This window comes from Lactuca virosa, chromosome 8, assembly GCF_052849685.1.
Source record: "Lactuca virosa cultivar CGN04683 chromosome 8, Lactuca_virosa_CGN04683_v6, whole genome shotgun sequence".
Lineage (NCBI taxonomy): Eukaryota > Viridiplantae > Streptophyta > Magnoliopsida > Asterales > Asteraceae > Lactuca > Lactuca virosa.
Window position 1 is genome coordinate 32,607,115 of NC_136433.1, and position 25,008 is coordinate 32,632,122.

The 25,008-nt window shown below is 37.6% G+C and overlaps 2 protein-coding genes across 2 annotated transcripts; one reads left to right on the forward strand and one right to left on the reverse strand.

Annotated features, from left to right (window-relative positions):
* Positions 1-15,981: 15,981 nt before the first annotated feature.
* On the reverse strand, positions 15,982-20,545 carry LOC145130221 (uncharacterized). The gene is made up of 8 exons (XM_079065057.1): positions 20,475-20,545; positions 20,296-20,366; positions 17,207-18,529; positions 17,111-17,125; positions 16,660-16,883; positions 16,339-16,582; positions 16,078-16,221; positions 15,982-15,986 (listed from the first exon to the last, which is right to left on the reverse strand). The coding sequence occupies exons 1-8, from the start codon at positions 20,543-20,545 to the stop codon at positions 15,982-15,984; spliced, it is 2,097 nt and encodes a 698-aa protein (XP_078921183.1).
* LOC145130453 (glutamate dehydrogenase A-like) lies at positions 20,495-23,475 on the forward strand. The gene is made up of 9 exons (XM_079065252.1): positions 20,495-20,722; positions 20,809-20,922; positions 21,779-22,000; positions 22,078-22,152; positions 22,234-22,350; positions 22,432-22,682; positions 22,763-22,838; positions 22,956-23,042; positions 23,136-23,475. The coding sequence occupies exons 1-9, from the start codon at positions 20,615-20,617 to the stop codon at positions 23,319-23,321; spliced, it is 1,236 nt and encodes a 411-aa protein (XP_078921378.1). The 5' UTR covers positions 20,495-20,614; the 3' UTR covers positions 23,322-23,475.
* The last annotated feature ends 1,533 nt before the right edge of the window (positions 23,476-25,008 follow it).

Here is a 25,008-nt window from a genome sequence, read left to right on the forward strand (position 1 = left end):
CAACTTTATGGAATCTATCCACTCAACATAAACACAAACATGAAGAAATACCTCAAAATCTAGAACTAGAAGGCTTGGGACAAAACATAAAAGAACTTGTGGACTTACAAAGATCCAAACTACGTACAAGGAGGTGGTGATAAACTTTTCTTGCTAAATCCTTGCACTTGGATCTCCTTTCTTCCTTCTTCAAGGTCACAAACCACCACAATAAGCTTCAAGATGAACAGAAGGGGTCTAGGGATTGTTTCTAGACTTGAGAGAGTGATGGAGGTTGAGAGTGAGCAAACCATAGCCAACAAATCCTTTAAAAAAGTCATTAGGCCCAAAAATTAGGGTTTTGCACTCCAGGCGTCACCATGTCATGGCCATAGACTTTCCAGATCATGGTGCATTCAAAGAATGCATGTTCCATCATAGCTGAAAGCACGTCTGTAACATCCGTCTTCTTTGATGAATCGGATTAGGGTTTCGGAGGGTCAAAGCTTGGATTTTGGTGAAAAAAGGATCCTTACAACGTGAGGAGGGCCGCATGAAGATTCTATCCGGGACTGAGCTCACAACGTGAGGATCGCTGCAACCCGAAGCCCACAAAGTTTTAGGGTTTCCCACGTATTTAAGCCCCCTTATCTCGGTTTTAGGGTTCATTTATCAGCCTCCAGCTTCCCCTAACTCAAAAAACCTTAAACCTAGTCCATCTTGGTGATTTTGGATCCATTTTAGTGTTTTGGTGGCTAGAAGAAGAAGAAGAGGTTTTAGAGTGTAGGTTCAGCAAGGAGGCTTCATCATCATCATCTTGTTCACATTTTGGACTATTGTAAGTGTCCAAGATTCAGTATTTATGAGCTCAAATTGCTAGATCTAAGCTCTAAGCTCCTTTTTGCATGTTTATGTTGGATTGCATGTTTTGGGTCCATAAAGTTGGCAACTTTATGGATCAATGAGTCATTCTCTATGATTTAGTCTTATGGATCTAGAGTGTGGTTATAATTTATGAATCTTGTTTGGGGTTGGGGCCATTTCTTGTCATTTTGACCTAAGATGGGTTTAGGACATGCTTAGGGCATGCATGTCCATCAAGTAATCGTTTTTATTGGCCTTTAGAGTCCTTGTTAGCTTCTGGAAGAAGTATGATTGAAGGCTTAATGGATTGAGGACTTAAAAGTTGGGTTTTTAGCCTCACGCTATTCTCATGACGTGAGACACAAGGTCTCACGACGTGAGAAGTGTTTGGTCTCGTTTCTGGTCATCTGCTTGGAGCTTACGACATGAGAAAGGCCTCTCACGACGTGAGGGCAACCCCGTTGACTTTCCGATTACTAAGTTGACTATGTTGAGTCGTGATGAGTTGTGTAACATCCCAAATTTTAAGCCCAATTTTTTTCATTTTTAAATAAGTAATCCTCCACATAATTACCAAAACAATTCCCATGTCATATCATTTTCAAACAGAAATATAACAATGTGTCTGAAAAATCATAATGTCAAAGTAAACTAAATCAGAGTACAGTCCCATAAAACTCCATGCGGAAATCATGTGTGTGTGATGCGCTGCTACACCGCCGGCTCCTTCCCCTTAGACGAAGAGGTACCTGAAACCAAAACTAAAACTGTAAGCACAAATCTTAGTGAGTTCCCCCATCATACCACATACCATATAAAATCGTCGGTATCTTTCAACCGGTATCTGTCATCGGTATATTTCAACCGATATCTGTCATCGGCATCTTTCAACCGGTAACTGTCATCGGTATCTTTCAACCGATATCTGTCATCGGTATCTTTCAACCGGTAACTGGGGACTATTTCACCCCTACCCTTATCACATAATAACATATCATAATCGTACTGCTAGGCATGCATGGGTACTATCTACCCCTTCGGTATCTTTCAACCGGTAACTAGGGGTTATCTCACCCCTACCATTACTAACACATATGTCATACCATCCTAGCACATAAAGTATATCAGATAGCAGCACATCAGATAATTATCACAAAGACAATCATCTAACAAACAATTCCTACTAGTGGGTCGGCATTGTGGCCGTAGACCCACTCTCACTGGAAGGTAACTCACCTCGAACGAGTAGCTGCTGATAATCTGTGCGGGAAATCTCTGTCTGCTGCTGCTCTGGAAATCCTCCGGCTATAATCCCCACAAAACACTTAATCAGAGTCTGATATCTATTCTTAGGGTAAAATAAACATTTTACCCCTGACCAAGTCCAAGTCAAAGTCAAAGTCAACTTCCAGTTGACCCGACTCGCCGAGTTGGGCCGCCAACTCGTCGAGTCCCTATCTCTTCAACTGTCCTCATCCACGTCTCTACTCGTCGAGTTTAGCAACGACTCGACGAGTTCTCCTTCTAACACAACCTCGGATGAACCTGTTGGATTAGGTGTCTAAGCCCATAGCTATAATTGTTATGTACTTGAATTAATAGTAGCAATGTCCTTTTGGGTTGCCTTCAAACCTGGCAATTGAATAGGATAATTGTTGGAGAGAGAAGAATGATTTATTAATTTATTGTTTGGTTAATAAATTAATAATCAAGATAAATGATTTATTAATGTATTATGGATATAATATATTAATTAGAAATCATATTGTTTAATTAATATTTAATCAGAAATTAATTTGGAATTAATTTTGGGATTAAAGGAATTAATTGAAACTGCAGGGACTAAAGGTGACAATGTTCAAAAGTTGTGCATTGAGCATTCTAGAACCTCCCTTAGAGGTGGGGAACGAAATCTAGAGTGTCCTAGGGTTTCCTTGGGCTCTAAGGGTGCCTTGGAAGCCTTAGGGAGGAAGTTAAGGGATTAGGGTTATCTAAGATACACCTGCCTTATCCTAAACCTTCCTTATCACCTATATAAACCCCTATAGGGTTGGATTTCGTCCAAGGCACTCCAAGAAAGGCTAAGGGCCGAAATTATACTCTACTTCTCTCTCTCCATAGTAATCCTTGGTTGCTAGGTTTGTTTGTGAACCATTAGAGGCGCGACACTTGTGGCGCTTGCTACCAAAGTTCAAGATCTTCAAGGATTTGATTGTTATTACAATATAACAATCAAGGTATGTATCCTAACCCTAATTATATGTTAATTTCGAAAATAACATGTGCCTCCTAGGGTTTCTAGTTTTTGTGTTCAATGCTTGTATGTCTAATAGTGAAAACATAGATCCTCACCTTAGGGTTGCATGCACACATAGGATTGTTTGTTATGTACAAAACCCATCAGTGGTATCAGAGCGTATGGTTTTTGTTTTCAATTAGATTTGGTACAATTGATTGAACTAGAAAAAATTAGGGTTTATGGCTACTAAACCCTAAGGCCTTTAAATTTTCGCAAATTAGGGTTTAAGAACCCTATTTTTCGAAAATCCCTAAGGGTTTTCAAACCCTTTCCTTTGGCCACCTTGGAGTCGAAATCTAGGGTTTCCTAGCCCTAGGGTTTTTGATTTTTAGGCAAGTTTGAAAGCCTTGCCTTCCACTCCAAGAAGAAGATTTCGAAATCTAAAGAATCTCTTAGTAGGTTGTTATTTTTGGTAATTATCTTGTTAATTGTTTAATTGGATAATTAAAGATATCCCTGCCTAAATTTCGAAATCCATGGATATAGGATTAAATTAAGTTAATATATTTAATTTAAATTGGTAATCCTTATTTGATTTAATAATTTAATTAATTGTTTAATTTTTGAATAATTATTAAATCAAAATAGTTCAAATTACACCCTTATGGTTTTATTAAGTTAATTAAAAGTTTAATTAAAAGAGAAAATTAATAAAACCACCTAGTATTTTAAAAGTGTAAAATACACCCTTATACTATATATATATATATATATATATATATATATATATATATATATATATATATATATATATATATATATAAAATTAAAAGTCTAATATTATATATGTATAACTTAAACTGCTAGTCTTACCGTTAGTAGGCCTCATTCACGAAGCCGATCTATAAGGGGGGTATAAGGTTATGGCCTATAAAATGGTCGTTTAATGGGTGTCCACTCTCACCCACCGCTTCCTTGATTGGTGGAGGGTCGTTAGCCGAACGGGTAGGATAGGGCAAACCCTCTCCTCATTAAAAGTATAATGAATAAAGTAACTAAATGTTTTTACCAAATTCCCAATCTTAGTTACTTTAGGAAAAAGTGAAATCGATGCAATTCCATGGAATTACACTTTGTACCCTTGTTGAGACGTTAGTGGAGCGTGTGTGGTTAACCGGCACACTAAATGGGTTCTAAGCAAAGGTAGCGAAGGGTGACTCGGTGTTTGTCATAGTTCGATGAGGCGTGTGTGGTTAATCGGCACATCGAATAGGTGACTGTAACATTGGGGGCACCATGTAAGTTTGCATGGTTATTCACACCCTGTTTTGTGATCCTCGGCATCCCAGTCACAAATCGAGGGGCATATCGAGATTTAAACATGCCATTGAAAAGTTCAATGAATCTCAAAAGATCTAGGAATTTTCAATACATTTAAAACTTAATCTCCTTTTCGTTTTTCATGGTGGAAAATTAGTGAATCGTCATTCACTTACCTTCAAATGTTCTGCAAGTTGGATTACGACATCCCTCTTCCAAATTGTAGAATATTGTGTTGGATCCTAGCCTTAATATCTCATTTGGGTGTTTTATTAAGGACTCAATCAACTAACTTGAATTTTCTCCCGTTTTATAGATGTCAAAGTCTAACAACTATGGTCTTCCTAAATCCGTTGGAAAAGGTTTTCCACGTGAAGATGATGTTCCACGATTGTATTGTGGAAATAGAAATCATGCTTCATTTCCTCCACCTCCTCCAATAATTCTCCCTGACCCACATGTCCGAAGACTTGAAAAGTTCAAGGTCACTCAAGCCCTATTGGCAAAAGACACGAAAATGGAAAGTCTATATGTGCTCATATCTTGGATAAAAGGTTACATATTGATAAATTGGGATTGTTGGGTGTCGATGTTTAAAGAAAGTTGGCTGTTGACTTGGTTCTTCAGTCACTTCCCGAATCATATGGTAAGTCCGTTAGAGAGTACTATATGATGGACCACGACATGACCCTTATTGATTTGACTTATTTGCTTATTGCTGCTGAATCAGAAATGATTTGGCGCACTGGTCAGCAAATTTGTCTGATAAATCAATATCCCAACCCTCTATGGGCAATGGTAACATTGGAAGTCCAGAAACGTTTTCTCTACGCAAGAGAAAGGCTGAGTCTGAGATAGTCCCATGTGCCATTCCAGAGAGTCCATAAGTTTCTACTGCCAAAAAGAAGGGGCATTGGTTACGAAGCTGCCCTGACTACCTGAGAGATCTAAGAGATGGGAGAGTCAAGATGTATGACTCTGCTTCAGGTAAAAATCCACTATATAACTCTATTAAGTTCCTATTTGGAGATTCTTAATACATGATGTGATAAGATTACATTTCGATGTTTTGAAGGATCGAAGAAAGGAAAGGAAACTTAAAGGAAGGAGCAAGCTGAGTCTGATCGCGAATAAATGGATTTCGATCACATGATTCAAGGATCAGATATTTAAGCTACTACTTTAGAGTTAGGATAGATTGCTAAGTAATATTTACATAGTTTTCATTAGTAATCGCATTGTAAGCACACTATTTTTCCGCAATAAAATAAATTTTGATTTATCTTATTTATGTTTCCTTGCAATGGATTTTATGAAAATTGGTGTTTGAATGGTTCTATTGTTAGCAATATTGTGAATGGATTCGATTCTTAGTTATGTTATTTGTGGAAATGTCAAAAATTTACCAAATGAGGAAAGATTCTCATCGCCCAAGTTTCAATTGGACAGAAACTTGGAATCATGCAACTGGTATTGTGTGAAGAATGAGAACCTTCGTATATGGAAAATTGAGACTAATTCCTTGTTCACATAAGTATGTGAGTCAAGTGAAGGATAATGAGATCTGATACACAATGTTGTGCACTAGTCAAGTCCACCACAAAGATCGATAAAATGTTCGTCATGATTTGCTAAAAGATTAGTAAATATGATTATACCTAAAAGATTAAGTATGATTCTGAATCATTGAAAGGTTTCAATGAATGACAGAACGAATAAGAAGAATCAATTAGGCAAGAAAAATAAAATTTTCTCCAATCTAAGAAGAAGGGAGAGTACTTTTGTATCATGTTTATGATCGTCTTAAGAACCATATTACAATTCATCCTCTAATGACACCTTAGTGCACTAGTATGGCTAAGAAGAGGAGTCGAGAATTGTCAAAATGGTTAAGACAATAGGATGAATCGTACTTCGTTCCAAAATCAAGTCTTAGAGTTAAACTCCAAGATTGTGACTTGAGTGACATAATCTTAAGTAGGAATGTTCTTACATTTGCACATTTTGGTAAGTTGTGATGTCTTGAATAAGACATAGACCAACTAGTACCAAATTGCGCGTAGTTTTGTCTTGATATAGATACACACTAACTCTTGGATATTTGTTTTGTCAAGAAATGTTTCTTGATAAGAGAATCTAATATGTCAAGAGGTCAGTGGGAGTCTAAAGATCCTGAAAAGTTTCAAGAACAAATCAAGAAGTAAACCTATTAAACACTAGCACACGACTTGAGGATTATAACCTATCGTGTTGACAAAATTGTATTACTGTGCCAATCCAGTTGAGTGATTATGCATATGAGTTCTACGAGTTCTCAATTGAATGCATAAGGGCAAACACCTTGATCAATGAAAGTACATTGACTGGCATAGGTGAGCTGCTAAATAACTGGGAAGCAATGGTGGGACCCTTGATGGCAAGAAATTAAGAATGAACAAGTTCTATCCATAAGAGTTTGGATTTGTCACAAACATTATCTTATGATTGTGGTTATGACAAAATCACATGGATAGAACACATGCACCATAAAATATAAGTGTCATAAGGTTTCTCTCCTTCATGAAAATGATTGTGAGGAAACGCTTTCACTAAGAGAGATTTTAAGGAGATGGTGATTATGTAAATTGCATTCTCGAATTCGATTATGATTACGGCATCCCTCTTCATAGTTCGAATTGTGAGATTTGAAATTAGTCTCAACATTTGGGACTTAGTAATATAAGTTATGAATTAGTTTAGACACACATGTGAGCTTTCTAAAAGGTGTATGAGCTTAGATAAAAGCTTATCGAAGCATCTCGTATTAGAAATATGAACTTAGGTAAGAAAGTCAAAAAGTATTGATTTCTAGAAGTCCAACTGATTTCTGAATACATGTCAAAGCTAGTGGGAGCATAAGTGTTATGCTGGTAAGAAGATAATTATCATGTTAGTGGAAGCATGATTATTATGATTTGCGAGTTAACAATACTAATTATAGAAAACAAGAATTTCAATTTGCAGAGTTGCAAGGGATGAAGAGTTGTTTTGCTATAATTAAGGGAGAGAATATTATACTTCATTTCAAATCTAAAAGCTTAGATTGTGAGTTTTTAGTCAAATTTAGTCAAATATATATGAATGTTATGTTGGAATGGTTCAACATAAGGAAATTCTATATATGGAAAAGAAAATTGCATTCTCAAAATTTGGTTATGATTACGGCATCCTTTTCATAATCAAAATTTTGAGAACATGGCAATTAGAAATATTATAGCAGAGGACTAGTCAAGTATCACGTCTTTATGTGAGACATTATGAATCGTGTCCCATACGCTTCGGGTATAGGATCGATTGCATATGCTATAATATTTGACCGTTCTAAAATTTTCCAAATGCCTAGAGAATTAAGAGGGAAAAGGGACTAGAACCGGATTTGACTAAAATGATTAAACAACTGTCAAAGGACGATATAAGATTTCCTAAGGATTTGTCGCTTGTGAGTAGTTGAAAGTATAGTATTGGATGGACCATATCGACATTATTATGAATAGATAAGATTCTATTTAGAATGAGTTGTCATATGGCAAATATAGAATGTTTCCATAAATGGATTTGGATATTAAGAATCTATGTCGAGATTAGGAAGTTTTATGCAAGAAGGATGTTCAAAGGAATGTACTTTGAATGTGAGACTTCACGTCTATGGAATTGTCTTGAAACAATCTCCGATAGAGAACTTTGTAATTTCATTGGCTGAGTCTTGGTGACTTTTGTGCGGTGACATTACGAAAGGATCGTTGCATAAAATGTTAGAATCTAACATATTCTAATAGTGGCAAGAATTTTATATTCTTACACTAACAATGAGTTTTGGGGATTGTGAAATGAGTTTCATTGGAAATGTTTTCCAATTGATCTATTTCACAAAGAAAGGATGATAGGTAAACATAGTGTGCATGCTTGGTGCATGGGACAACTGTTGTTATAATTCAAGTGTCAAGTTGATTATCTGAAACAGTATACAATGAATAATGAGTAATCAATATGGTGACTAAATAAAAGGTGTTTTATTTATACTCAAAAGTTTTGGGGTCATATAGGATTAAGTATTATTATTGTGTTTCACTTTGCATGTTTTGACTTCCATAATAACTAGGTTATTCAAACATCCACAGTCGCTCATACATTGGGAGTAGGTATGAAGCAAGACTGTCATGAGTCCGTCTGTAGATTGTCTAAAGTGTTTAGACATAGCAAAAGTTTGTTGCAGAGTTCATGAGTGCTTTAATAAGATTAGAGTATTGGATTAAACCCACGCTCACTTGAATCACTTCATGGATTTTATCACGAGTGATTGTGAGACGATAATATCTTATATTCTTGAAACAAAGAGATATGAGTTACAGTTTGCAAATCGGTTCCACATTGATAATACGTAAACGCACCAGTAACTTGGTGTTATAAAACGTATTGTTGTGTGTGATTTGATGAGTAAATAGAGCAAGCATATGAGTCAATGTTTATCCGTTCCTTTTACCCAAAGTTGGATAAAAGCGATATATGTGGGCCCCTCGATGATTTAGTGATGACACCATAAAGTGCTTGGCCAAGCCGGGACTGATTTGATTTGTTCAATTAGTCAGTCATCATAAATCGGAAATCGGGAAATAGAACAGAGACAGAGAGAATGATTAAAATCCATGTCTCGTGTCTATACGATATCTAGAATGGGAATATATGATCCCTTATCTAAGGACACGTCACTGACTAGGTCAGAGTTCGACAACGACTTTTGGTAGCTAAAATTTGCTAGTCAATTTTTGAAGTTATACTTGCAATTATAGTTATTAGACTTATCCAAGTGGGAGACTGTTGGATTAGGTGTCTAAGGCCATAGCTATAATTGTTATGTACTTGAATTGATAGTAGCAATGTCCTTTTGGGTTGCCTTCAAACCTGGCAATTGAATAAGATAATTGTTGGAGAGAGAAGAATGATTTATTAATTTATTGCTTGGTTAATAAATTAATAATCAAGATAAATGATTTATTAATGTATTATGGATATAATATATTAATTAGAAATCATATTGTTTAATTAATATTTAATCAGAAATTAATTTGGAATTAATTTTGGGATTAAAGGAATTAATTGAAACTGCAGGGACTAAAGGTGACAATGTTCAAAAGTTGTGCATTGAGCATTCTAGAACCTCCCTTAGAGGTGGGGAACGAAATCTAGAGTGTCCTAGGGTTTCCTTGGGCTCTAAGGGTGCCTTGGAAGCCTTAGGGAGGAAGTTAAGGGATTAGGGTTATCTAAGATACACCTGCCTTATCCTAAACCTTCCTTATCACCTATATAAACCCCTATAGGGTTGGATTTCGTCCAAGGCACTCCAAGAAAGGCTAAGGGCCGAAATTATACTCTACTTCTCTCTCTCCATAGTAATCCTTGGTTGCTAGGTTTGTTTGTGAGCCATTAGAGGCACGACACTTGTGGCGCTTGCTACCAAAGTTCAAGATCTTCAAGGATTTGATTGTTATTACAATATAACAATCAAGGTATGTATCCTAACCCTAATTATATGTTAATTTCAAAAATAACATGTGCCTCCTAGGGTTTCTAGTTTTTGTGTTCAATGCTTGTATGTCTAATAGTGAAAACATAGATCCTCAACTTAGGGTTGCATGCACACATAGGATTGTTTGTTATGTACAAAACCCATCAGAACCTTCATCCGACTCGCCGAGCGGTATGAACACTCGTCGAGTCCATCTTCATCCTATGACCACGTCCTGTCCTCGACTCGCCGAGTTGTATGAACAACTCGTCGAGTTCATCTTCAAGAGTTGGGAGATTGCCTTGGACTCGTCGAGTCTGTTCATGCACTCGTCAAGTCCTATGAACTCCAGGACTATGGCTTATCCCAATACGTTTGGGTCACTCCCCTGGACCCTCTAAAACCTTTCTTTCACTCAACTGGGTCTCATGAACCATAACGGAAAAGGGAAGTCTAACCTCGGACTCGCCGAGTCCCAAGAACGACTCGCCGAGTCGATACAGTCCAAGTCTTATTTCTTCGATTTCTGGTGTACAACTCTCGTCCAAATGATAGATCTAGGTCCCTAAACTCGATCTAGCACGTAAAGTTACGAACTTTACGTGCATGCATGGGACTTTGAGCCAAAAAGACTCTAAAAGAGGCTCTTAAGTTGCATGGGAGCTTCCATGGGTGCAAAAGTAGCCCTTTTCTGCCTTGTAACTCTTCCATGGACCTCGATCCGAAGCCTCAACCCCCAACCATGCTTGCAATCATGGTTGGTTACCAAGAATGGCTTATAAAAGCCCTAAATCTCCCAAAAAAGGGATCTAGCAAATGAACAAGCAAGGTATCGAATTTATACCTTACAAGAACTGTAGATGATTCACAAGTTTGATTCCTCTGGCCAACCTCTTGGTTCCTCAAGCTTTTCCCTTCCTTCTTGTCACCACAAACTACCAAGAATCACCAAAAAGGCCTTTAGATCTTCACAACACGACTAGGGTTTTGTATGGAGTGTTCTAGGAGCATAAAGGGGCGATGGAGGCTGTATAAGGTTGTTTAAATAGGGTGCAAACCCTCAGATTAGGGTTTTGTCCAGTCAGAGCCTACTCGTCGAGTCTGCAGCCGACTCGACGAGTCCGTCATTTAAATCCCGGATCAAATCCGCTTCTACTCGACGAGTTGGGCCTTCAACTCGTCGAGTCCCAGGCCAAAAATGCAAAATACTTGAATAAAATACATACCAGGAACCAGGTGCTACAAATCTCCCCCACTTATTTTAGACTTCGTCCTCGAAGTCTGCTGCTCGTTCCTGGAAAAGCTGTGGGTAATGCTTCATCATCTCATCCACCAGCTCCCAAGTCCATTCCGAGCCCTTCCGGTGCTGCCATTGCACCTTCACCATCTCGACCCTATTGTTCCTCAGATCCTTCGACTTCCGGTCGAGGATCGCTACAGGCCGCTCGATGTAATTCAGGCTGTCATCTACCTGAATATCCTCTAAAGGTACCACTGCCGAATCGTCCACCAAACATTTCCGTAACTGGGAGACGTGAAAAGTGCTATGAATCTGACTGAGTTCGGCTGGCAGGTCCAGCCTATCCGCCACCTTGCCCACCCGGGCTATTACCCTGAAGGGTCCAATATACCTGGGACCCAAATTCCCCCGCTTCCTGAATCGGATGACGCCCTTCCATGGCGACACCTTCAGGAGAACCATATCCCCGACCTGAAACTCCAGGTCTGATCGGCGCTTGTCGGCATAACTTTTCTGCCGACTCTGAGCAGTCTGAAGTCAGCTCCGAACCTGCTGAATCCTCTCTGTCGTCTTGAGCACCACTTCAGTGCTCCCCATGACCCTTTGGCCAACCTCACCCCAACATATCGGGGTCCTTCACTTCCTCCCGTATAACATCTCTAAGGGAGGACGGTCAATACTCGCATGATAACTATTGTTATATGAGAACTCCGCCAACGGAAGGTAGGTATCCCAGCTACCTCCGAAGTCTAAAACACATGCCCACAGCATATCCTCTAGCGTCTGGATGGTCCGCTCGCTCTGACCATCCGTCTGCGGGTGAAAGGCGGTGCTAAAATGAAGACGAGTACCCAGCTCGTCATGAAACTTCTTCCAAAACCTGGAAGTGAACCGCACATCCCGGTCGGAAATCACTGAAACTGGCACTCCGTGCCGAGCTACTACCTCTCGGATATAGATGTCGGCCAACTTCTCGGCCGAGATGCTCTCCTGGATCGGTATGAAATGGGCACTCTTGGTCAACCGATCCACGATTACCCAAATCGAATCCACTCCCCGTGCAGTCTTGGGAAGCTTGGTGATGAAATCCATGGTAATATCTTCCCATTTCCACATGGGAATATCTAACGGCTGCATCTTGCCGTGTGGCCTCTGGTGCTCGGCCTTGACCTTCCTGCACGTCAAGCACCGCTCCACATACCATGCTACGTCCCGCTTCATGCAGGGCCACCAATAATCAGGACGAAGATCTCTATACATCTTCGTCGCTTCGGGATGGATAGAAAATCTGGATTTGTGAGCCTCCTCCATCAGGACCTGGCGCACGCCTCCATGATAAGGGACCCACACCCTACGGTGAAGAGTCAATAATCCTCGACTATTATAGTCGAAGGAGGAAACCTGACCCACTATACGCTCGCTCTTCCGATGTTCCTCCTTCATAGCCTCCTGCTGAGCCTCCCGGATCCGCTCCAACAGTGGAGTCACCACTGTCATCCTCAGACAGATGTCCCTGATTGGCGCTGCCTTGCGGCTAAGCGCATCGGCCACGACATTGGCCTTCCCCGGGTGGTAGAGGATATCGCAATCATAATCCTTAACCACATCAAGCCACCGATGCTGCCTCATGTTCAGGTTCGCCTGATCCATGAGGTACCTCAAACTCTTGTGGTCCGTGTAAATGGTACAACGAACACCATAGAGGTAATGACGCCAAATATTGAGGGCAAAAACAACAGCCCCCAGCTCCAAATCATGCGTCGGGTAATTCGCCTCGTGAGGCTTCAGCTGCCTCGAAGCGTATGCAATAACATGCCCTCTCTGCATCAGTACCACGCCCAAACCTGAGATGGACGCATCACAATATACCACAAAATCCTCCATGCCCTCTGGCAGGGCTAAGATTGGCGCCTCGCACAATCTCTGCCTCAAGGTCTCAAACGCCGTCTGCTGCTCAGGCCTCCATCAAAATACTACGGCCTTCCTTGTCAGCCGGGTCAGGTGCACGACTATCTTGGAGAAGTCCTGAATGAATCTCCGATAGTAGCCTGCCAATCCCAGAAAGCTCCGAATCTCAGATGGAGACCTCGGAACCTCCCACCTCATCACGACCTCAACCTTGACCGGATCAACCGATATCCCGTCCTGGTTGACAAGGTGCCCAAGAAACTGCACCTCGCGCAACCAGAACTCACACTTGGAGAATTTAGCATACAGGTTCTCCCTCCTCAAAGTACCCAAAACCTCTCGTAAGTGCTCCTCATGCTGCTCTCGCGTCTTGGAGTAAACCAAGATGTCATCAATGAAAACAATCACGGACCGACCCAACATCGGTCTGCACACGCGGTTCATGAGGTCCATGAACGCGGCAGGAGCATTGGCAGCCCGAAAGGCATCACCACGAACTCATAGTGGCCATAACGCGTCCGAAACACAGTCTTCTGCACGTCCTCCTCTTTGACCCTCATCTGATGATACCCTGAACGCAAATCATTCTTGGAGAACCAAGATGCTCCCTGTAGCTGGTCAAAGAGGTCATCAATCCTCGGGAGTGGGTAACGGTTCTTCACCGTTACCTTATTCAGCTCCCTATAATCTATACACATCCGATGCGACCCGTCCTTCTTCTTTACAAACAGAATCGGGGCTCCCCAGGGTGAACTGCTCGGTCTAATGAATCCCTTGTCTAACAGCTCCTGCAGCTGTGTAGACAACTCCTGCATCTCAGGAGGAGCCAACCGATACGGTGCCTTGGCTATCGGAGCCGCACCAGGGACTAGTTCAATCCTGAACTCTACCTGCCTCTCCGGAGGTATCCCAGGCAACTCCTCGGGGAATACATCCGCAAACTCTCGCACCACGGGCACATCGCCCACCGTTGCCTTACCCATCTCTCGGGTATTCACAACATAGACAACAAATCCTGCGCAACCCCGCTGAAGGTAACGCCTAGCTCTAGCTGCTGAACATAAAGCTGGTCCTCGCTGTGGCCTCTCGCCCTGAATCACCAGCTCTCCCCCACTTGGGGTCCTGATCCGCACCAACTGCTGCGCACAGTCAATCACTGCCCCATTGGGGCTTTGCCAATCCATACCGATAATAACCTTGTTCCCCCGCAAAGGTATGGGAACCAGATCTACCAGATAACGCTCCTCAAACAGTCGCAGGACGCAATCTCGGTAGACCTCAAACAGTCGCATGACGCAATCTCGGTAGACCTCTTATGCGAGTTAGGGCAAGGCCTGTTATACGTAGTGGGCGGGCCCCGTTGATTGACAGATTTGTATGCCGGGCAGGGCCCATTATGTGTTTGATATGTATGGTATGTGGTATTTTGGGGAACTCACTAAGCTTTGTGCTTACGTTTTTTTTATGATTATAGTTTCAGGTAGTTTCGGTTCGAAAGGGAAGGGCCCGGTTTGATCGCAATGCATCCACCCACGTTTCCGCATTATGATGATTTTGGGATTGTACTATGATAATTGTTTTCTTATAAAGCACTTTCGAATATTAGAAAAAGGATGTTGAATGTCGACTTAAAATATAATTAATGTTTTGGTTGAATTAAAAATGGAATTTTTACCTCATAATTTTGGGATGTTACAACGTCGTGGTGCTCCCTTCACCACGTCGTGGGCACCACCAAGTTTCACATTTAGAAGTGTCGGATGAAGGTGTCTAAGTCAGTAACTAAAATGACATATTCTTGTAATTAGAAACAAAGTCGTTTTTGGGTTGTCCTTATAACTAGAACAAGGTTAGAATGATATTTGTAGAGAGAGGATAATTTATTAGATTATTATATGATTGATAAACTAATTGGAAATTATGAGGAAATAGTTTGTTAATATAATTGGAAATAGAAAATTGATTTGTTAATTTATATGATTAATAAATTAATATGAATTCAATTAGAATTAATTAATTATTAATCAAAATTAATCTGGAATTAATTCGAGTAATTGGAATTAATTAAATGTCCAATGACTGAATTGTAATTATTCATAATTGAACAATGAATGAATATTCTAGAACCTATATAGTTGGGAACGAAATTAGAAGGGATTTTAGGGTTTCTAGAAGCCTCCTGATAGTAAATAAGGAAATTATTTGAGTTGGTATTAAATATATTATTTAATCATTCAAATCTTGTTTTGTCCCTAAGTTATTTAAACTATAAATAGAACCCCAAGGCCTATGATTTTCGTTCATAAGCTTCCCTAGGGAATACTTTGGCCGGAAATATCCTCTCCCCCATCTCCTCTTGTCTTCTAGTTTTAGGGTTTGGGTGTGAGCCATTATATGCATCATCCTTTTGGTGCTAAGCTTTCCAAGACCTACACTACAAGGAGATTGAAAGTGATTTGTTTACTACAACAAATCAAATGTATGTAACCCTAATCCAATGATTTCGATTTCATTAGGGTTTATGTTAGTTTGTTGTTCATAGTATGTTGCCTTCAAAGTGTTGTGACATAGATCTTTTATAGGATGCATGTACCCTCTTAATTGTTAATTGTTTTCCACATTGTACATGATCTAGTTTAAAAAAATAATCTATGCTTTATTGTATTTTTGAATTAAATTTATTTTAAAAAAAATGATGTGTAGTGGTGTGTTAGTGATAGGTATCTCATAAGTTTAATGGTTGAATGTGCAGTGGCGAATCTAGGATTCAAACTAACGTGTGTCCCATAAATGAAATGATAAAATAAATGGGTCAAAAAAATTGGTTATCGGGTCGGTTTGTCGGTAATACCATCTTAGGAAAATATTTATTAACTTGAATACCAAAGATCAAACTAATTAAAAAAAAATCATAAATTTCTTACAATTGTTCACGACGAGTTTTCATATCCCTAAAAAAATCTATAAGTATGTCGTTGCTAATACCATCTAACACATCTTTCTCAATATATGAAACTAGACAATCATTCATAAATTGATCACCCATTTTATTACGCAAATCGTTCTTTATCAACTTCATTGCAGAAAAAGCACGTTCCACTGTGGATGTTGCAACGGGCAATATCAATGCTAATTTTAGTAGAAGATACACCATTGGATATATCGTATGTTTTTGTTCGTTTCAATCATCATTTTTGCCAAGTTTCCAATTCCTTTCAAGTTATTAAACCTTGCATCTCCACGTACATCCACAATATAAACTTGCTCTAAGTGTTCCAATGTCATGTTCTGGGAACTCGTTTGGATAAAAGGTTGCCATCTGAAGTAGTTCTTCCACATTAAATGCTTGAAAAGACTTACTTGGACAAAAAGAAGCCATAGAAACAAGTAATGGTGTGTTTACTTCATTAAATCGATTGTTGAGCTCTTGAGATTGCATATCTATGACCGCAATAAATACATCAATTTTATAGTGATGTAAGTGGTTAATCTGCGAATTAAATAGAACAACGGGTTAATGATTAATTTAGAAACTTGAAGAAATAGATCAACTTTATAGTTGCTAACCTGTGAACCTTTGCGACGACTTGCTCTATTGTAATATGGATCTTCCATATTCAAAATTTCAATATCACATTTTTCGCAAAACAAAGTAACATCATTTAAGAGTGGTTCCCATCCTTCATCTCGCATTTGTTTAAGTCTGGTCTTAGAGGATCTCACTTGATGCATTGCATTTACAATATCTTGATCTTTTTTTTGCAACGTGATGTTCAAATCATTTGTGACCCCTAAGATATCAACCATCAAGTGTAAGCAAAAAATAAAATCAAACGTTTGTAATGACTTCAAGAGACGATGTGCTTATGCTCTATGATCTTGACAATAACTATCCACTTTAATGTCTTCAAGTACTTCACAAATTGAAGAATATGTTCTCTTGATATTTAAGAGTGAACCAAAATGAGAACCCCATCACATGGTCGTTTGATACCAACTTCTTGATTCAAACATGTACCACTTTGAATGTCACCTAAAATTAACATAAAAAATAAATTAGCAAAAAATATATATAAATCACCATAAAATAATAAGAAAATAAAATAAAAGAAACCTGTGGCCAATGCTTCCACCACTTTTGTTGCTTGTTTCTCTCTTAATTTGTCTCGACGTTTATAAGAAGAACCAATCATGTTTAACAAACGAGAAGTCAAATCAAAATAGTCATTGATGTCAGGGTGATTCTTTGCAACAAATACAAGTGCTAATTGTAATTGGTGAGCAAAACAATGAATAAAATGTGCAGATTTCACTTCTTTCATAATAAGTGTCTTCAATCCATTAAATGCACCACTCATATTACTAGCTCCATCATAACATTGTCCTCGGATCCTATGTGGACTTAATCCACATTCTGTCAGAAATGAATAAATAGTTGCCTTCAATGACAAAGCTGAAGTGTCACTGACATGCTTTATGCCAATAAAGCTCTCCACAATAACCCCTTGGCTATTCACAAACCGCAAAACCAATGCCATTTGCTCTTTACAAGACACGTCACGTGATTCGTCTACTAATATGGCAAAGAATTCATCCCCAATACCTTTCACAATAGTCTTAATAGTTTCTTTTGCTGCAGCATGTACAATATCCCTTTGAATTGAACTACATGTCATTTGTGAATTTTTAGGAGCATTCTTTAAAACAACACCACCCACTTTATCATTTCGATCAGCATAGAACTGAAGAAGTTCAAGAAAGTTGCCTCTATTAGTCGAGTCTTCACTTTCATCATGACCCCGAAAAGCTAACCCTTGTCGCAGTAAGAATCTAATACAATCTATAGAAGCATTTAATCTGATGCGTTGGTTGGTCTTCATCAAATCAGTTTGCTTATCAAAAGCAGTAGCTATGGATTGTCTTTGGTTCATCAGATTTTGACACTTTTGGATTGCCATATTATGTGGACTTCCATCTTCGTGATGATTTAGACTCGTTCTCTTGTTCCAAGTATTAAATCCATTTTTTACAAAATGATCTGAACCACCTTGGTTTTTAATCTCAGATTTAAATAGATAACAACATAAACAAAATGCAGCTTCAAGTTTAATACTGTACTCTAGCCAGTATTTGTGATCATCAAACCAAGAGGGAACAAATCTACGAAGTTTTCCTCCAATCTCTCTTTGTTGGAAAGAATGAGTTCGCGGTTGATAAGGCCCTTTTTGTAAGTAGGATCTTCTAATCTCATCTCGTTGATTTACATGATAAATTTCCATGCTTGGCCTTTCTCCGGGATCCGCAGGAAGTGTGTTTAAATCAACTTTCATATATTTTGAAGAAGGTGTTTGTTGTTCATCGTTTTGTTGTGAATTGCCATGATCATGAGATAAAGAGCTTGTTTCACCCTTTTTTTTATAATACCTCAAAATTATGCCTAAAATGATAAAATAAATAATTATTCATCTAAATAAATAATAATTACAACTGCTACAAATAAATATATAGATCTAATAAAAATATATTACAGAACATGTTATATAAATGAAATAAGCTATATAAATATATCTTATATAAATGATTTTTTTTCATCTTTTTTTTATAATACATCAACATTATGCCTAAAATGATAAAATAAATATTTACTCATATAAATAAATAATCAAAACAACCGCTACAAATGAAATATGTAAAAGTTATATAAATAAAACAAACTATATAAATGAAATATGTAAAAGTAATTTGATATGCCTAGCCTATTGGTCTAATTCTTTATTAAACAAATAAAGACAATTTGCCTGACATACACAATAACAAAAGCAAGAGCAGGTGAACAGACTATAACTTTTCCATAGAGGCATAGACAATGACTTCTCATATATACAGTGACCTATGCCCACTTTATTGTTTCTAGTTTCTACACCATATAACAATTCTAAATAAAACGAGATATAAAAGACTAAATGGTTTACCCAAAAGTAAATGGAATGCTGAGAAGAAGTCGACGGCCGCAGGTTCTTCAATTCCGTCTGGTTCAATAACGGGCCGGCGACGAAGATTGTATGGATGCAACCGGAGATAATGATGTTAAAGACAATTAGAAGTCCAAACCTTTGACACCAAGAACTGTTCAAGACAGTTTGCGGCCACTAAAGAACAGAGGTGACCAAAACGTGATTATCGGCAACACTAAAGAAGTCGGCAGTCGGTGGCAATCCAAAGTTGAGAAAGACGAAGGAACTTTGACAGCGGCTAATCCACAAAATCGTAATTTTTTTTAGGTTTTTTGTTTTTCCATTTCTATATTTTTCTACATTTAAATTAGATTAGTCTTGGGTTTGAAAGAATATCTGTTATTATATTTTCGTAAAATATTTTGTTGCTTAATCAACCCCTATTTTTTTGCTCTTAAGTTTTTTAAAAGTTGTAAAGATTGAAAATAGATTATGATTGGCAAATATCGTTTATTTTTTTTCTTTGTTACTATCAAGGGTGTCCAATTTGTTTTGCCAACAGGTGTCCTAGAAAAATTATGCTATATCTAGTAAATAAAATTTAGAACTAAGGGGTGTCCCAGGACACCCTTTAGATACAGATAGACTCGCCTCTGTGAATGTTGTGATAAGGTGACATCCGCTGACCGCTGTTATAATGATTAATGGTGAATATAACTATTGTGACAAAGTAACACTTTAGATTTAAATGATTTTTCGTACACATATTTGTGATTACTAACCAACAAATTTGAACAGCTTTATTCATTTATACTTAAATGCATATGAAGAAAAAAAAACCTCGTCAAAATATCAAATTAATTGTAATTATAAAATATAAAATACTCACAAGAAATCAAAGTATATATAATGTGGAGTGGACTTTCAAATTATCCGACTCTAATTTTTAAGAAAGGGAAAATCATCATCCAAATCCATTTGTTAAAACGATTTTGAAAACAGTTGGAAACGGAGATGACGCGACGCAAAACGTGCTAACAAACTTCTTACGTCATTGCTTTCTGTTACACCAAATTGAGTCAATGCTCGATAAATGACATGCCACGTGGAAGGACTGCTATTTTTGTCACGTGTTCAAGATCAATTGTTTGTTTTATATGTATCTAAATGTACTTTATATATTGTTACATGATTAATATTTTAATTTAATATGTAATTCAGACAAAAATTGGTCAAAAAAATAATTAACCCCAGTCGCGTGATTTTCCAACTAACTTATGAACATACTCATACCATGTCACTCTCTGATTAAAAATAATTCTAAAAGAAATAAAGAAAACAAAAATGGAAACCCCTTTGAGTAATAAGGGAAAGGGTTTAGACTTTAAACCACGCAAATTCAGATATACACATATAAATATGAGTTACCCTTCAAACATTGCAGAAACTTCTCCATTTGTTCTTAATGTTCTTGTGAAAATCCTCTTCGAAAACCGCATTACTCATTTACTTCAATCCATTTCGTTTCGGACCTGTGGGATTCTCTCTGTTTCTCACAAACAATCACCATGAATGCTCTCGCTGCAACGACTAGGAACTTCCGTCATGCTTGTCGTCTTATTAACGTAGATCAAAAGCTCGAGATGAGTCTCTTGATACCTTTTAGAGAAATCAAGGTGCGTAGAAATGATTTGTAAATAGTTGATTGTTCTGATTTAGAATGCTATCGAGTATTGATGTGATATTTTTGTTTTTCGATCAGGTGGAGTGCACAATCCCGATGGATGATGGATCATTGGTTTCTTATGTTGGATTTAGAGTTCAACATGATAATTCTCGTGGTCCGATGAAAGGAGGAATCAGATATCATCCTAAGGTGATTTGATTCATCTTTTGATCTTTGTTTCTGTGTCATATGGTTGTGTTTAGTGATAACTTAGATTTAGTTTTCAGGATTTTACTTCTTGTTTCATCTCTGCAATTGATATGCATTTTGCTGTGTTCATTGAGTTTTTTTTTGAGAATTCTACTCTGTTGATCGAACTACAGTTTTGCTGTGTTGATTGTTTGTCAAACGCATTTCTACTGCATGCTCCGATTATGTTTGCAATATCAACTTCATTTTACTACTGTTGATTCATTGAATTTGTGAGGATTTTACTGTGTTGATTGATATGCAATCGTCCTGTGTTGATTGTTGTTTATCAAATGCATTTCTACTTCTCCGATCATGTCTGCAATATATATTTAATTTTACTGTTGTTAATTGATTAGTTTTTGTGATAAATTCTGTCTGTTATATGCAATTTTACTGTTTGGATCATAACCTATGCCATGCAAAACATGTTTATGATCAACAAAACCTAACAATATAACCAAACTAAATCGCGATCTGATCAAAATTAACGCAACCGACTGAATCTATCTCATCTTTCTTGATTTGATGTTATCTGTTCTTGATTTGGTTGCTCAATCGATTCATTATCACGATTCATCATACTTCTCACCGACTGTGTTACTTTGGATTTCAGCTCTACATTCTGAAAAAGGTATTTTAAGTATAATTCCTAGTTCAGAATACTTTCAACGCCTTGGTCATACCGTCATATGCATCCGGTTAATTATTTTCCAGTTAGATCTATATTTTTTGTGTTTCTATTTATTGGCGTCATTGAAGATGCGTTTGAAATTGAAACTGCTTGATATGGTTGGTATATGTTAATTTTCTCAAGGTTAACCTTGACGAGGTCAACGCCTTGGCTCAACTAATGACCTGGAAAACTGCTGTGATGGACCTTCCTTACGGTGGAGCAAAGGGTGGGATCGGATGCACACCTAAGACCTTAACCAAGTCTGAGCTTGAACGGATGACACGTGTCTTCACACAAAAACTTCAAGATCTCATCGGAACAAACATCGATGTTCCCGCGCCAGATATGGGCACCAATTCTCAGGTTTGCACACAATTAGAATTAATACGATTTGCCAGCTGTCTTACTAATTAAGTCATGTCTCGGATAATTAATGACAGACTATGGCTTGGATTCTGGATGAGTATTCGAAATTCCATGGTTATTCACCGGCTTGTGTCACCGGAAAGCCACTGGTGAGAGTAATTATAATTTATAAATTTATAATATTAAATTATAATTAGAATATTCATAGCCTTTCTTTGTTTAATGACTAGGAACTTGGTGGGTCCCTTGGAAGAGAGTCTGCAACTGGGTATGGTGTAGTTATTTCCACGGAAGCGTTACTTAACGAACATGGGAAGTCGATCAAAGATTCAACTTTTGTTATTCAGGTATGATTGTTGCATGTAACTTGTAGCAGGATTCATGTCCTCAAGATTTTGTTGTGTGTATCATGTGGTTGAGTTTTACAGGGTTTTGGGAATGTGGGGTCTTGGGCTGCAAGGATGATTCATGAAAAAGGTGGTAAGATTGTTGCATTGAGTGACATCACTGGAGCTATAAAGAACCCAAATGGTATCGATATAGTGGAATTGTTCAAACATAGAGAGACAGGGGGGGACTTAAGCGATTTCAATGGAGGAGAAACCATGGATCCTGATGAATTGCTATTTCAGCAATGTGATGTTCTGATTCCATGTGCCTTAGGTGGTGTTATCACCAGGTTATTTTCTACCAATCAATAATTCTACCATTTAAATACAGATTTTTCATTATTCTAAAATTTCAAATTGTCCATTGAAGTGAAAATGCTGACGATGTTAAAGCCAAGTTCATCATAGAAGCTGCAAATCATCCTACTGATCCTGAAGCAGACGAGGTAACATTTTGGTCCCAAAAACTTGTCTTTTACAACTTTGGTCTTTATTTGAGAATTTTTTAATATTTTTGGTCTTTATTTGATAAGATATATTTGATTGGTACATACACAACACAGGTTCTGTATAAGAAAGGAGTTGTAATACTTCCAGATATCTATGCAAATGCTGGAGGTGTGACTGTTAGCTACTTTGAGTGGGTTCAGGTATTGTATGTATTAAATTAAATTAGAAGAAAAAACAGTTTTATATGTAGTTAGTTGGTATGAAAAGGTGAATGAATTGTATGAAATTTACAGAATATTCAGGGGTTTATGTGGGAGGAAAAGGTGGTGAATAAATACTTGATACAATACATGAGGCAAGCTTTCCGTGACATCAAGGACATGTGTCACACACACAATTGCAGCCTTAGGATGGGAGCATTCGCATTGGGAGTGGAGAGGGTTGCACGTGCTACTATCTTAAGAGGATGGGAGGCTTAGATACATAGTTTGTTTGGTTTTAACTGTTTTTCCATTTACAAATAATAACTCCTGATCAGAACTTGAATTCCTTGCTTTCATTCTGATACATGATGTGATGTGATGTGAATCACACAAACACACTATTACATTGGAGTAATACACATAACATTTGGTGGTCATTTTTGGGTTAACTGCTTTACTTTTCAAGTCGTGCTATATATGAGTAGTTTTAACAAAGTATGTGTTAGTGTAATCTGGTAATATTGATGGATTTTATTTTGGGGAAAAATGCAGTAAGATCTAATCTGTATTCAATGGAATATTGGAAAGAGAAATTTGACAGATTGCAAGGTTTCAGTTGGAACCCTAACGGAGGAAAAGAATGTCAATTTCATATATAAAATTATAGCTCCTAGTGGTAACCTTTATTAATCGACCACTTACATTTTAGATATCAAAAACTGCACCAGAAAACAAACAATGGTAACTACATTGCTATTTTAGATGATTTCCAAAATTCCATGCCAAGATTGGATATAACATAGCTCCGTCCCTTTTAACTTTTCCCCTTAAAAATCTTTATTTCTTGCACAGATACCGATGTTTCCCAATATCAGGCATGCATTCATTCAATGGAACCATCATTCAAATTGAAGTCCTAATTAAGTCATCAGAAACCTTGTGCTTGATACATTATTCATGAAATACAGGGTCAGCTGCAATCTATATTACAACCCTATTATCACAACATAACTCAACATGAATTACACTAGTCACATTTTGATCATTCAATTTTTTCAAAACCTACAGGAATTTTGCAAGTCACTTCGTCCATTGCACGGTAAAGGCTCTATCTGGATTCTGGACCTGACATGAGTTGCTTTTTCAGTTTATCACGAGATCAATGATCTCCCAAAAAAAATAAAAATACAAAACCTTGTAATAACATATCTCCCAGATAAAATGCATTTGCCCCTCCACATAAGCCCACAAGTACATATTTTTCCACTAAAATCATCATAGGGATGAACACTATTAGTATGATCATAAAACTGCCTGAAAATTAAAAAAATTTCAAATTATTAATGTCAATAATTCAGGGATGTCCTTTAAGACATATTGCAAAAAAAAAAAAGGATCATTTTGTTCAAAAAACTTTATGTTCTTTGCAAAAAAATAAAAAATAAATAAAACATATTTTTTCTTTCAAGACTGAATTGTACTCCTTTTATACATTAGTATTACCCAAGAAACACAAATTCACATCCCTAGAATCATATTTACCCAAGAGATGGTTCAGTTACATAAACAAGGGCAAAACACACAACGCGAAAATGATGTGATGGTGGACTTTTTTTTTTTGCTTAACTTCTACTTTTTTTTTAAATTCAAAATTTTACGTTATATACAAGTAATAACTAATACTTTGTTTAACTTGATAAAAAATGTTATTTTTAGATTTGTTTATGTAACATATTTACGTTGGGTCCAATATTGTCTCTCTAAAAGAGCATTTATGGAGAGGGGAGAGTCAGACTCCAATATATATAGACAATTATAGGGTCGTGTCACATCAATGTGGGATACACACTTACACTCCACCCAGAGGCTTCATGAAAACATACATGAATGCATAAGCCACGGGGATGTGGATGCTGACTCTGATACCATTAAGATATATGTAGACAATTATAGGAAGACTACA